Here is a 14,256-nt window from a genome sequence, read left to right on the forward strand (position 1 = left end):
ATTCCTTTATTGATAAATGAATATTGATTTACTGACGTTCCACTTCAACCACATTAAAGAGGACTTATTATGCTTATTTTCAATATGTATTACGGGTTTCTACTAGATCATGTTTAAATGCTTCAATGTTCAAAAAACACTTTATTTTCTCATACCGACTGGACAGCACCTCTTTTCACCCTCTGTCTGAAACGCTCTGTTTGAGCTCCTGCCCCCCCCCCCCCCCCTTCCACCCGGAGTCTGCTCTGATTGGTCAGCTGGCCCACTGTTGTAATTGGTCAACTGAACCAAACTCTTGGGACTCCGCTCCAGCTCCACTCTAACTAGCTTTATTTGAGGGCATGCAAAACTAGCTGCTAGGCATGTATTACCCAAATTACTTACTTGGTGACATCACGTTATGGAAGAAAAGGCGGGACTTCAATTAAAGGCGTTTCAGGCAGTTCAGGAGCAGTGTTTCCGTGGGGGAGAGTAACTCCCTCTGGCCTGGACTTGGGCTTTGTAACTTTGTGACTTTGCAGACCTTGTACATGCACAAAAAACGTATATGACACACTGAAGGAAATGGAAAAGGCACAAAAACATAATAGGTCCTCTTTAAACGTTAATTTATAATGCCAACTTACCCCTAGTTAGCCAGCTATCTGGTTATCTATCTATTGTGGCTGACTTGCGCTAGCATGTTGCTGATTAGCTTGGCTCACCAACTAGCCCTGCAGGTAGGTCTTGTGTAGAAGGTAAAGCACAAATTGCGACACTCTAGAAAGACAACTAAGTTTAGACATTGACCTCCAATGGCTAACGTTAGGCATAGACCTTGAATGGTAAAGGTTAGGTCTTCAGGCAGCAAGTCTTGTGAGAGTTTTTGCAAGTTTTTGCAGTATGGGGGTTAACTTCTAGAAACAAAGCTGCAGACTGCACTGAGCATCCAGCACCACTTTTTGGTGAGAACATATTTATATATCTCTACAACCTTCACAGTCTTTGAATGACTTGTGTAGAACTAATCTTCTTGGATGAGATGTATAACATTTTTAAGACTAAAATTTACAAAAAAGAAAATCCAGCAGATAAATCTACCGTGTGTTAGTAAGGTGTTCCACCACGAGCCTCGAGAACAGCTTCGGTGCTTCTTGTCACAGATTCACAGGTTCAACAAATAAATCCATAACAATACTATAGAATGTAACAAGGAATATAATTGAAATAACTTTATTATGGAAACCCTCCCAGATCACTGGAGAAGACAAATACTTTACACTTTAAAATTAGAAACAGATTTACATCCCAGACACAATCTAATGATCACTTTTTATAGGCTAACAACGAGTTTGTTCTGCTTCCATTCTTTCAATAGTTGCTTTACTCTTGAATTTCTGGAGCTTTGGAATTAAAACAAACTGAGATTTTTCCTCCTAAACAGACACTGTTTTTTTTCAGTTCAAAATCAGTCCATGCCAGTTAGCAGATCACATCCAGGTCAGGGTTTTTACAATACCAAACACATATCACCAGAATCCACATTCTGAAATTCTATACACATTCCAGGCCGGAGCTTTTGGAATCGGCTGATGAAGCAAATTCACAGCAGACAGTTAATTTCAAGTTTCATTAAGTTCTTCCCTTTATGCTTCAGACAACATCTTTTTTTGCTACAAATACACCAACATGATATAAATTAGGAACTGAAAGTGGAGGTAATATGTCTTCCCACAGAATGTCCAAATGGACACTAAGCAGTTTATTCCTGTCTGGAGTTTAGTGTTACCAAAGGATGGGCCACCGTCCTGAGCTTCCTGAGTACAGCTCAGGCTAGAGCTTTTCATTCTGGGCTTACAAGTGCCAAAGTGTCCTCACCAACCAGACTTTGAATGGGAGCTGGAGATGATACAGAGACAGAACTCCCCAAGACCTTTGATCCAGTTGTAGCTGAAATTGTACTGGTTTGTAGTGATATTAAAATCCTTCATTTGGAAGAGCACTCAAACTTCTGTCCTGCTCGTCTCCAGAATTTTGGTTTGAACATTTTCTCGCAAACAATAATGAGTAATTCCTTCATATTCTTTCGCTGCAGTGCAGTCAGTTTCAGGTCCTTTTTCACATTCAAGCTGTAAAGTAGGTATAGGTCATGCTTTGATGTCCCATACAGTCCTGTTGCAGCAGTCACTGCTGGTGATCACTGCAGGCGTGGCCAGTAATGTGACATGTCCCCTTCATTTCCTGGAACTTGGACTGGAACTGAGACACCAGGGGAAATCAGACCTGGTAAAAGGAGAACAAAGAAGTCGTTAGAGTGACAGACATGACACCACAAAGGTTTGTTTTGACTAGAACTAAGAGGAGGCCTGTATAGGTACTTGAGGATGCAAGAGGGGTTTGTACTTTTAAGCTCTGCTGGACCTTCGATTTATACAAACCAATATGGTACATCTAAGCATTGTCCAAACTCACATAACCTTATTTTAAATACTAGGGGAGATTCCAAAGTTTCCAAAAATACCAAATATGACAAACAAATCTTGGGGAAATGTGTATAAAACTATTTGATGTAATGGTGTAGAACACAATACCATTGTTGTTGTGCAGCTCAAGTGGGTTGACCTCTAAGCCTTCTTTTTGTCAGTAATTTGTATTTGATGATCACCCACAAAATGATAATTTGTATATCAATTGCACACCCGGTTTTACCTTGAATTTGTGAAGAATACTGTTTTTCTCGTATGCCTTCACGGTGAATGAAGAATCCAAAATCAGAGAAAAGTCTTGTTGAATTGAAGTAAATGGGGGCCGTGACAACAACAGCAAAACTTCTGTTTACAAACTCTCACACAACTTGTGCAGTATAATCCGGTAGCAATAACATGAGTCAACGAGTGCAAAACCGTGGCACCGTCAACCGCCGTCTGACTTACGTTGCTCTTAAAGTAATGTTATTATGGCAAGGATGGCCTCTGAGCGAGTCCAATGGCATTACAACAGTTTTGCACTCGGATTTGCAGTTTTGGAAAGGGAGGACTGAGTTGCATCTGCAACCACACCACTAGATGTCGCCAAATCCTACAAACTGTCCCTTTAAATAAGATTTTAGCGAAGATGCATGTGTTTGTGAAGTAGTGAGCATACGGCTGGATAAACAAGACTTGGATTATACTGCACAAGTTGTGTGAGAGTTTGTAAAGGGATGTTTTGATATAGTTTTGCTGTTGTTAAACGCGGCCCCCATTTACTTCAACTCATCAAAACTTTACACAGTTTTTGGATTCTTTGTTCACTGTGGAGGCATGCGAGAAAAACAAAGTTCTCTTCAGGAATTTAAAGGAAACACAGGGGGAGTAATTTATATAAACAAATAGTCATTTTTGAGGATGTATTCTTTTAAAAAATTTAATCATCTGCCATGGATCTGACAGTTGTTTAGACTTAAGGCGTTTTAGAAATTTAACTCATTAATCTTTAATGTTCTCAGTGTTTCTCCCAAATGTTGCCTTAATAGCTTCATGTTGGATATGTTTTAATATTTGTATTATTCCAAGAATTCTATAAAGGAGCATCATTCTTAAACAAATATTAAAACCCAAGATGTTGAGTGGATACATCATTGATCATCATCAGTATTCATTTCTGCCCTGTCTCATTTAACTAGGTATCAACATGCATCCTTCCTACCTGTTGACGACGTTGCAGAGGACGCCATTGACTGGCCGTTGATGTGTGGCTGCATGTGCGGAGGAGTATATGTCTCATAACTTCTTCCATTTACAGTGGGGCTAGTGGGCAGCATGCAGGAATAAGAGGTCTGGCTGGATGCCTGGAAACATAAATGAATATGACCCATTAAAACAGCAGAATTTAACACCCTGATGAGCCATTCAGCACTGAGTTGGTGTCATGCAAGATTAATATTGTTGTTAAAGTCTCGTAACTATCAAAGCATTTTCTTTTAAGTCACAATCAATTAACTTTAATAATTAATCACTCAATTGTTCTTCACAATTTAATCATTTGACAACCACCACAGCTGTGTGAAGCCAGTGCACAAGAGCTTCAAACCTTTATATATTCAATATGTTCCAACATCTCTCCAACTCTCCAAGGTAAAAGTGAATAATTTTTTTTCCCCACAAGACCTTCAGCTTTCAGTCTATAATATGTCTTCAGCCATGTTGGTGGTCTCAAATCCTTCCAAAATACTCACACACAGGAGATTACATGTAGATTGTCCGGCTCCATAAATTGGTTGCTCAGACCAAAAATAGCCCAGTGTTAAAGACATGCAAGGGTGGTATGGACCAGTGGCTATGGGTAAGGGTGATGAGATGAAATATAATCCAGGGAGTCTAGTTTGAGGTACACATACATCAATGAGTTTCATAGCTCATCAGACACCTACACGGTATGAGAAAGGAGTTTACAACTCTGAAAAGTTGTCCGCAATCGTTTTATCCTTCATCACGGCAAATCTGAGGTAACTCTTATAAATAAGTGGTTCTAAAAGAGTTTCATCCTGAAGGGCTGAGATTCTACCCAGAACCATTTGCTTCTGAAGAACCCTTTTTTTGAAGAAAGGGTTTTTCAAGGGTTCTTTGTAAGACTACGGGTTCAATTAAGAACCACTTTCACCTAAAAGAACACTTTTCGGAAGAAAGAGTTCTTCAAGGATTGTTGTAGTATGGTCGTTAAAAGATCTTCCCAGCCCACACCCCCTCAAAAAACTGTGATTGTGAACCATGATTGTTGTGGGTTGCACTGCACCACATCAGCACCTTTACAGAGCCTTTTGAGGAACCCTGGGTGGGTTCTAGATAAAACCCTTTGGACGATGGAAAGGGTTCTGAGTGGAACAATTCCACCAAAGAGGGGTTCTGTGTAGAACCTCTCATAGGGGGTACTGGGTGGAACTTGTGACAGATGGTTCAAGGTACAACCCTGTGTTGGATTCTAGGTAGAATCTTCTACCTAAGGTTCCACCAAAAGGGTTCTCCTATGAGGGCAAGATGAAGAACCCTATATGGTTCTAGTTAGCACCTTTATTTTTAAGAGATACCTTGTGCAACATCAAAAAGTAATACACCAGGCATGTGTGCTTGCTTGTATTTGATTGACCAATGCATTGCATTTCCACATGACATCACATTACAAAAGTCGAGCCAGGCTCTACTCCTTCGCTGGACATTCCTATGTTTTGGGGGGTTCATGATGAGCCATGTTCACCCGTGACAAACATTCCCACAAATACATATGTTCTAAGCAAGTGTAGTCAACACATCAACTGTTCACATGCATGTCAGCCAGCCCGAGCGGAAGCCAGATACTGGCAGGTGTTCAAGTGCTCGATTAGTTTTGTATTGTGCTGTTTTGTTTAATAATCTTACTTGCATAGGCAGGCTGGCAGCCATACTGAAGCTGGGCATAGCTGGTAGGCTGTAGCTGTTGGACAGAACTGGATCTGACCTTCCCAACATGGATCCTGATGAGAAGGACACTAGAGAGACAAGGATGGAGAAATGGAGAAAAGAAAGATATTTGTATTGTATCCCAGGCAATATAAACTCGGAAAAAAAAGTTTGGAAATTTGTGTTTGGTGGATTATTTCTCTGTTGTTACAATGCTAATTGGCATTGTACTTTACATCGTTGGAAAGCCTGTTTATTTACCTTCACAATAATGTGGAACTTGTAAGGATCGTGTATTAGTGGGATGAGCAGCACAGCTGATTATGTGGGTAGCGCCAATATTCTGCCAATGCTAAACAGTGTATTCTCCTGCTATGCTGATTGTTGCACCGATGGAGTAACAGCTTTTGGTGGGGGCAGTGTCATGGTGTGGGGCGGCATCTCCCTCACTGGCAAAACAAGGCTTGTCATCATTGAAGGCCATCTCAATGCAGTGAGATATCGGGATTAGATTCTGCAGCCAGTGGCGATCCCACCTGAGCTCAAGTAGTAGTAGGTAAACCATTAATTGTGGAATTAGTCGTTTGACACCTGGCTCCTCCTGCCCACATGTCTAGTTGTAGTTGAGCAAAATACCAAACCCCAGAATTGTACATGGGGAAAATGACTTTTGACAAAAGCATCTGCTGAATGAATGTAACCCAAAGACTCTTATCAGGAACAATTAAAACAACATTAGTTATTATGCTTCTAATAAGTTCCAGTCAAATGTGTAGTTTATATACTTATAGTGCATGCCCTCGCCAGTACCTGGTGTAGTAGGTTGTGGTATCGGCTGGTAAACACTGGCGTTGAAGCTGCTGCTGATGGGAATATGGTTGGAGGAGTTGGACACCTGACGACGTTGATTTCTCAGCTTCTCCTCTCTTCTCCACTTCGCTCGTCTGTTGGAAAACCAAACCTGCACATGCCAGAATAGAAAACAAAAAACACAGGTTGTTATAAGGTTAAAGGACGAGTTCACATTTTTTCAAGTCAAACAATACTGACATGTCCATATGTAAACTCGAGGCATTAATGTTATTTAATGAATCACACAACACACACTCATACACACTTAAACAATGATGTAGAGCCTACCTGTATTCTTGCCTCTGGAAGGTCTATTTTGTTGGCAAGGCGTTCTCGGGCAAACACATCTGGATAGTGAGTCCTTTCAAACTCTGGAGCCAAAACACATTGTGTCATTACATGATAACATTAGTTGTGCCATTTTTAATTGATGTACATGTAGACAGTCGATATTCATTCAGGTCATATAGAGGCTGATTAGTGTTAAATTGAGACAGTTAAAAGTTCCTTTCAGTAACTGTACCAAAATCAAGTTTAGAATAAAATGAATAAGCGATGCAGTTGGTGAAACATGCATCTTTTTATATCCCTAATCCTTATACTTAAATATTATTACTCAATATCTTTTTACCCATACATATGAATGCATATATGTGGGTGTATGATGTCCTAATATGTATGTAGCTGTATGATGTAGGCTGCTGATGAACAACTAGCAGTTACCTTTCTCCAGTGCTTCTATCTGGTCCTGCGTAAAAGACGTTCTGTTTCTCTGCAGTTTCCTCTTCAGCTGAAGCCTCATTTGAGTCTCCTCTGAGTCGTCACCGTTGGAACTAACTGATATAGCGTTCTCCCCTCCCTCTGCCTGTGGACACTCTACACCAAGGACGGAAGGAAAAAGTTGAGTTTCGGCTCAAACAGCTTTTCAAATCATATAGTGAAGAAAAAGAAGCTACATGACAAAACGTTCCATTGCAAGTAAAAGACATGTATTAAAAATGAAGTAAATTAAAATGAAAGCTGACCGATCCGGTATGGAAATCAGATTTTTATGATCCGCATATTTGATTTGGCATAGGTTTTTTATTGTTTATCGTACGGTATAGTACACATGTACCTTCTACACACAACAAACAGCACTTTCCATGGCTCCGAAACAATGTCGTTGGTAAACAATGCGCATGATAGTTAAATGTCAAATTGTCAAAGTTTGGCTCGTTGAAAATACAAGTTTTAAGAAAAAACATAGATAAAATTCAAGTTTTTATTCATAAAAAATATTATTTGAGACCCGGGCCATGGGATTTTATTAACATTTTAGATTTGTTTCCAGTGAGATATTATTGAATTTATATAAATTAGTTACTTTGCTGTTTTAAACATTGCTGTTGCTGCTCTAGAAACAACTTTTAGTTACATTTAAAATATAAATAAATTCTAATCTTGTTCTGAATTCTTTTTTTTTTTTTTTAAATAATATATTGAAAAGCAATTATTTAGTAACGAAAAAGAACCAATAAGAGTATCAATAAAGAACCAGACCAATAAGGAGTATCGATTAGAGCAGTAGGCTAGTATCAATAAAATCCCACCCATCTCTACTCATGCTATGAATACAAGACATTATGATATCATTTTGTTATCACCAATACTTTCGGACCTCTGACCTTGTAAAAAAATCAGATGCGGACCTTTGACTAATATGTTTGAGAACCGCTGGTTTAAAGGTTTAAATTAGCATGATCTCATTAGCTCTCAGTTGGGTCTGTGGGATTTGACCCAAAAATTGATCAGTTTAGAAACATAGAAATGCCTATATGGTATTTTCAATAGGTCAAAACTCTTTGATTACAGGCGCATCAATTTATGTGTTAAAAAATGACTCATATTACTCATATTTTACTGTTTCGCTCCAGTTTACTGTTTTTTATCTTTCTTAATTCTATTCTAAACTTAGACTTTATTGTTTCACTGTACGATTTTTCCTCTTTAATACATAATATTTTTACCAAAACACATTATCATTTTGTTGTTTGTGCTCATCTGTATGTAAACTGCATAAAAAGAAACAAAGTTTGATTTAATGAAAGTTAAATTTGTATAATATATAAGAATTATACAAGTGCTATTAAGATAGCGAGACACGAGCTGAGCAGGTATATTAGCAATAACAACTCAATCAATGGCTGCAGTACTTCACTGAAAAACCCAGGCCTTGATCACAGTAGACAATACAATGTGTCACATACAAATCAATGAAATGAAACCATGCATGAGAGTTAAAGATGAGCGAAGGAGGTACAGGGCACTTCAGAGGGAAGATCTCCAACATGTGATCCCTGAGCAGACGGGAGCTTGACTCTACCTCCCTGTGGAACTCATGTTATTTGTGGTGCTAGCCTAATTATTCATTATCCCCAGCAGACAGAGGCTGCAAAACAGAATGAAGCCATTGCTCAGTGTCACAGTCAGTCAGGCAGAAAGAGACACAAATGAGAGCAGACGCCCCTTCTCTCTCCCACACACACACACACACACGCAGGCACGCACGCACGCACACACACACACACACACACACACACACACACACACACACACACACACACACACACACACACAGGCACAAACATGCTGTAGACTGATGGGGAGGCAGCAGCCGTGGTAGTATAGCATGACTTTGTTTCACTGTTGTAATCCCAGGGTGCTGGAGGAGGAGCAGTAGCATATGAGCCTACTCCATACAGCAAATGGGGCCCTCAGCCACACACACATTGAAGGAAGCCGCTCATGTGAGCTCTATACAATGTGCCCTCTGTCCCGTATAATGTGAATTTTGAAAATAATTGAATGCATGGCATAATGGGACAACTCTGACTACTCGCACAACTTTGAAAATGAACTGCTCATTAATAAAGAGAATAAAGAGGTTTTTTTTTTTGTCTGTGATGTCTTTTCAATGTAAAGTCATGGAATAGTGACACTAATGCATACAATGGGTGCGACTGAATAGGAAGGGGGAAACTGTATCATAATATGCCATGGCCTACAAACAAAGATTTGTCCTGTGTTGGTCTTGAAATGAGTTTGTACATAACTCTGATTTTCAACGGGGGGGAGTTGAGTTCACATAATTGCATCCAAGTTCCAGTGATGCTCTGCCCGATTCCTACTGCAGATTCTGTATTCCTCCTACTAAGAATGTATCCTTTCTTGCCTGGGTCTGCGCCTGTTTGCACTACTGTCACCAAAATCGCAAAAATTAGCCGTGCCTCACTATGGTTCCCTTGTGTTTCTCTGTGCTTCCCTTTCCTGCCATGTCCCCAGTTGGTCTCTCTGTGTTTGTGTGTGTGTGTGTGTGTGTGTGTGTGTGTGTGTGTGTGTGTGTGTGTGTGTGTGTGTGTGTGTGTGTGTGTTGTCCTTCCTGTCCTGTTGTCTAGGTAGATCCCTGTTCACCTGCACACCTGCCTTCGATCAGCTCATCACCTCTCCCCGGCTCCCTGCCCTGCACACACCCGCCAGTAATCAGTTCATCACCCCTCCAGTATTTCAACCCCAACTCTTCACTCATCCTGTGCCAGATCATTATGCTCGTTCAAGATGAGCCAGGCCCGCGCAGAATCGATCACCAGCGATCGGCGCATAATGCGTGCTGGTTAGATTTGTGTCCGACTTGATGCCGACTTGCTCTGACGTCATGCACAAGTGGGAAACAATAACCTCCCAAGATTGAAGCGGCCGCAGTTTTTAGAGCCAGGCGACGCCACCGACTGCAAGAACCAGGGCATGATGGAAAACGCCTGGCTGGTGCCTGATCAAAGAGCTGATTGGCTCTCAGTTTTGACAACAGACACCACGTGTTGTAGAAAGTCACAACTTTCTGTGTAATTGTAATATTGTCTCATGTTGTGCAATGAAGGTTTCATCTGTTAACAAACATATCTTGTGTGGTTGATAATAATAATAATAATAATAATAATAATAATAATAATAATAATAATAATAATAATAATGAAGGTTATTAATATAGCACTAATCAATACTAGTGCTCATTACAAGGAGCTTTACAAGGCAGACATAAAAATATGAATGTAATGAAAATGCCAGATACACGCACATTTCCACATATATTTATAAACAAATATGAATAAATCTGAACGTGGTCTCCAAACTACAAGTGGCCTACAGATCGGATCTAACAGGATGAAACTTTTCCTGCAACTTCCTGTAAATTCTTTGAAGAGTGCTGGAAACTGTCCGACTTGACCGCAGCTTTTTGTCACCGGCTGCTGCCGCCTGATCTCGTCTACTTACCAAGCGAGGCGCAGTTCGTCTCCAACGAGCCTGTTGTTTCAGCCGTAGTGGTCAACTCACGACTTGCCACTTGATGTATTCAAGTTATCTCTCTTACTGTATATATTTTTGGCTCATCTCTAACTTTTTCTCCCCTCTGCCTTCACTGCCAGACATCCATCCTCATTCCCTTGAAACCCTGACAATAAACCTCTTCTTATTCATTCACATTCTGACTCTGTGTCTGCGTTGGGGTCACCCTGAGTTGATCACAACATCAAGGACCCCTAAATTGATACATGATTTTTCTGGGAACCCCCTGGAACTCCCTCAAGGACCCCTGGTTGAAATCCACTGTGCTAGTGCATTCCATTTTAGAAAGAAGTGGCAGTGAGTGTAGTAGTACTAGTAGTAAATTAGGAGTAGTAATGGAGTTAGTGTCTTACCAGTGGTAGGGAGTGTAGTACCAGCGTACCATCCTGAGCGTCCTCCCCAGGTGGTTTGTCCATTGAGCATTTTGAGTTTGTCAAACATCCCTTCAGCTCCCACTGTGCCCATTTGCTGCTTATCGCTAGCCAGGTTCCTGAGCACTCGATTTATTGATGAAACCTGGTGATGAACACAACAACATGATTACACAATAGGAACTATTCTGTTGGATATGTAAGACATTGGTGAACAGAAACGAAGGAACCAAACATTGTCAAAAAAAACAAAAACAAAGCATTAATGACCCAAAGTTAGCCTGCCTTATGTACGTTTTAAGGAAATACTAGAGATTTAATGAGGCCTGTCATGTTGCTGTCTCAGCCTTTTAATTTTTACATATAATTCATTATTACACTATTAACCAGGTGGCAACCTCCAGTTCTGAAAAGTGTTGGTTGCAAAAAGAAGTCAGATATAGAAGTCTATGAGAAAATGAGTCTAATTCTCACTTGATTTATTATTTCAGTAAACATGGTAAAAATGTGTTTATGGTCTCGATCGCTAGTTTCAAGTCTTCTTCAATACAGCATGATGTTCATTTATTTTGCATTTTCATTTGCATTGAAAAAACTGAATCTGAATGGCATAATTTGAAATTGAATGTAACAGTTTTGAACTGAATTCCAATAAACTTGAAACTGAATGTAATGTTATAAAATTGATTATGGATTATGACTGTAACTTCTTCACATGTGTAATATTACCACACGATCCCCGCACCGAGCTCTGATTGGTCAGGAGGCGGAGCTTTTAATACAAGTGGATCTCTTATCTGGAACATAACCTGCTCCGGAGCGGGTTTAGCTGTTCAGCATAAGTTACCATGGCGATCTACCCCGGTAAGAAGTGATCCACCTTCGTAGGACGGAAAACCCAGGGTTAACCCTGAAGTTACCTCGCTAACGTCTCCAGTCTGATCTTGAGCGCATAGCTGATAGGTACGTGGTTTGTTTTCATGGTGTAACAGAAAGTGTGTATTTAACAGATTCAGTGTGGACAGAGAGCGTCCGATGTTGTTATAAATAAATAAAAAGACCACAAATCTATATTCTTATCTTGTTGATTTCTTATCCTGGCAATAAAAAGAAAAATGTTGGCTACGGCCACTATAGGGGGTTCAGTGAGCCCCCTGAACCAATGCAAACTGTGCCTGTGTGTAATGATGTACATCAACAAATACAATTACAAATCAGCTATTATGAACAAGGTTTTACAGAGTAGTCTAGACTTCTGGCTAACTTGCCTTGCACAAACCTCGAACTGACATGACTTGGCTGAAGAACAGAAGGGTCTTACACTGGGTATATTGTCGTTGGTGCAGACTCCCTCTGCCAGCAGTCGGTCTCTGATCTCCCAGGCGAAAATGGACGGACACTCTCTCTTGTACTGAGCAATCTTTCCAACCACCTCTGGAGTGGCCACCCTGGGTTTACTCCCTCCTATGGCTCGAGGACGGATTGAACCTGTCTCGTAATACCTGCCCAAGATCTTACTCACACAGCCGTTAGACACCTGGACACAAAAACAGCACACATCACACACATTATTTAGAACTGGGGCAAAAAAAGTTGCCATCCAGAAACTTTCTGTTTGGTAGATAATCTAAGGAACGATCACAGCAATGGTTAAAGGGGAACCCCACCGATTTAACACACCAACTTTAAAAAAGTATTTTTTTAAAATAAGGGCAAATAGAGTGTTCGTACTGGGAAGTTGATTCACCTAAAACAAAATGATTTGCTGAGTACAGACGTCTCTTTCCCAATGTAAGTCTATGGGAAAAAGTACTTTTGGGCCCAACGCATCACGTGACTGACACGGAGGTTGCAGTAACGCCATTTGGCCACTACGAGAGTTGGGATCGACAACCGGCGCACTTCCTGGGGGCTTGGTTTACCATAGTCCGCTGCTCATCTCTGCTGCAGACTAGGCTCCAGGCTATATTAGCCGCTACTTGCATAACACACTTGAATCCCACTCAATTAGGAATCCCACTGCATTTCTTGGCAAGACCCGCCCTGCGTAGCTGGATGAGGCAGAGATGATTAAGGTTAGGCATTGACCTTGAGGTGTAGTAGTTGTAGTAGTAGTTAGGGTCAGGAAAGCCCATTGGACAGGGCACTGGACCTGAACAAATAGGATTACCAGCACCCCGGCGAGCACGGATGCCTTGTCAATCCTAGTGCTTGAATGCTATATGTATGGCGGGTCTTGCCAAGAAAAGCAGTGGTATTCTTAACGCCTGAATCCCCAAACCAAACTGTTGGTTTCATGTAGGTGCCAGGTTTTGACAAGGATGAGGAATGTGTAGAATAAAAAAGACAATATCTCTGGTTTTGAAAAAGTTTTTCCAGACTGTCCTTTGTGAGTCCAACAATCCTATAGTATTCCAACGCTAAATCAGTGGAGTACACTTTTAAAAGAACCCATTGGTGATTGTAGGAACCAAATGAGCATTGAACTCCAATGTCAAAGTCAGATGCTATGTCAACCGATCATCCAACCCGGCCACCTTGCTACAAGGCATGTAACGTCACACCACTTCCTTCTTTGTTACTTGTTTGTTATGACTGTTGTCATAATTCACACGGCCACCATGTAGGCATTTCAGCAAATAACCGATGCTGCCATTTGTCTTTCTAAAGTACAGTGACATATGAAGTGTGCCTGGATGGTGAACCCCTAACCTCTAACCCATTGTGACATTTCTGCATGACCTGTGATCCATATTAATGTAGTTCTGCAACCAGCTCACCATTCCTGTAGATATAGGTACATTATCTACTACCACTGTTAGTACCACTGCTGAGTAGCAGCTCTAAACATGATGATCTTACCTGTAGTATTCTGGATATGTCACAGGGTCGAGCTCCACTGTGTGCCAGCTCCACTATCTTCTGTCTGGTAGAATCAGGTAAAGGTCTCCCGTTCACAAACACACCTCCGAGCTGGTTTACTCCACTGTGACCTACACACACACACACACACGCGCACACACACACACACACACAGAAAGTAAAAAAAATGTTTAAGCAATTTGTTTACTTAGCTACAGTATAGTGATTCAAGAAATGATTCATTTTAGAGCAGAAAACTGAGTGGTAATGAAAAGAGAAGTCTAACTACAATGAACTGAATTGCCACACTGATCAGGCACATACAAGGGAAGGGAAGTGGGGGGGAAGCAAGGAACACAGGTTAGAGGCGATGAAGAGAAGAAAGTATCTTAAGC

At 40.8% G+C, this 14,256-nt stretch overlaps 1 protein-coding gene across 1 annotated transcript in view; it reads right to left on the reverse strand.

Moving 5' to 3' along the window:
* Positions 1-1,304: 1,304 nt before the first annotated feature.
* The window catches only part of LOC141765554 (paired box protein Pax-6-like), a 29,272-nt gene continuing 16,320 nt past the window's right edge, over positions 1,305-14,256 (reverse strand). Inside the window, exons 4-12 of the mRNA XM_074631616.1 lie at positions 13,862-13,992; positions 12,321-12,536; positions 10,982-11,144; positions 6,969-7,121; positions 6,534-6,616; positions 6,204-6,354; positions 5,373-5,482; positions 3,667-3,808; positions 1,305-2,262 (exon numbers count right to left, since the gene is read on the reverse strand). Of these exons, the coding sequence (XP_074487717.1) occupies positions 2,177-2,262; positions 3,667-3,808; positions 5,373-5,482; positions 6,204-6,354; positions 6,534-6,616; positions 6,969-7,121; positions 10,982-11,144; positions 12,321-12,536; positions 13,862-13,992 (1,235 nt within the window). The 3' untranslated portion in view covers positions 1,305-2,176. The remainder of the gene's footprint in view (positions 2,263-3,666; positions 3,809-5,372; positions 5,483-6,203; positions 6,355-6,533; positions 6,617-6,968; positions 7,122-10,981; positions 11,145-12,320; positions 12,537-13,861; positions 13,993-14,256) is intronic.

This window comes from Sebastes fasciatus, chromosome 4, assembly GCF_043250625.1.
Source record: "Sebastes fasciatus isolate fSebFas1 chromosome 4, fSebFas1.pri, whole genome shotgun sequence".
NCBI lineage: Eukaryota > Metazoa > Chordata > Actinopteri > Perciformes > Sebastidae > Sebastes > Sebastes fasciatus.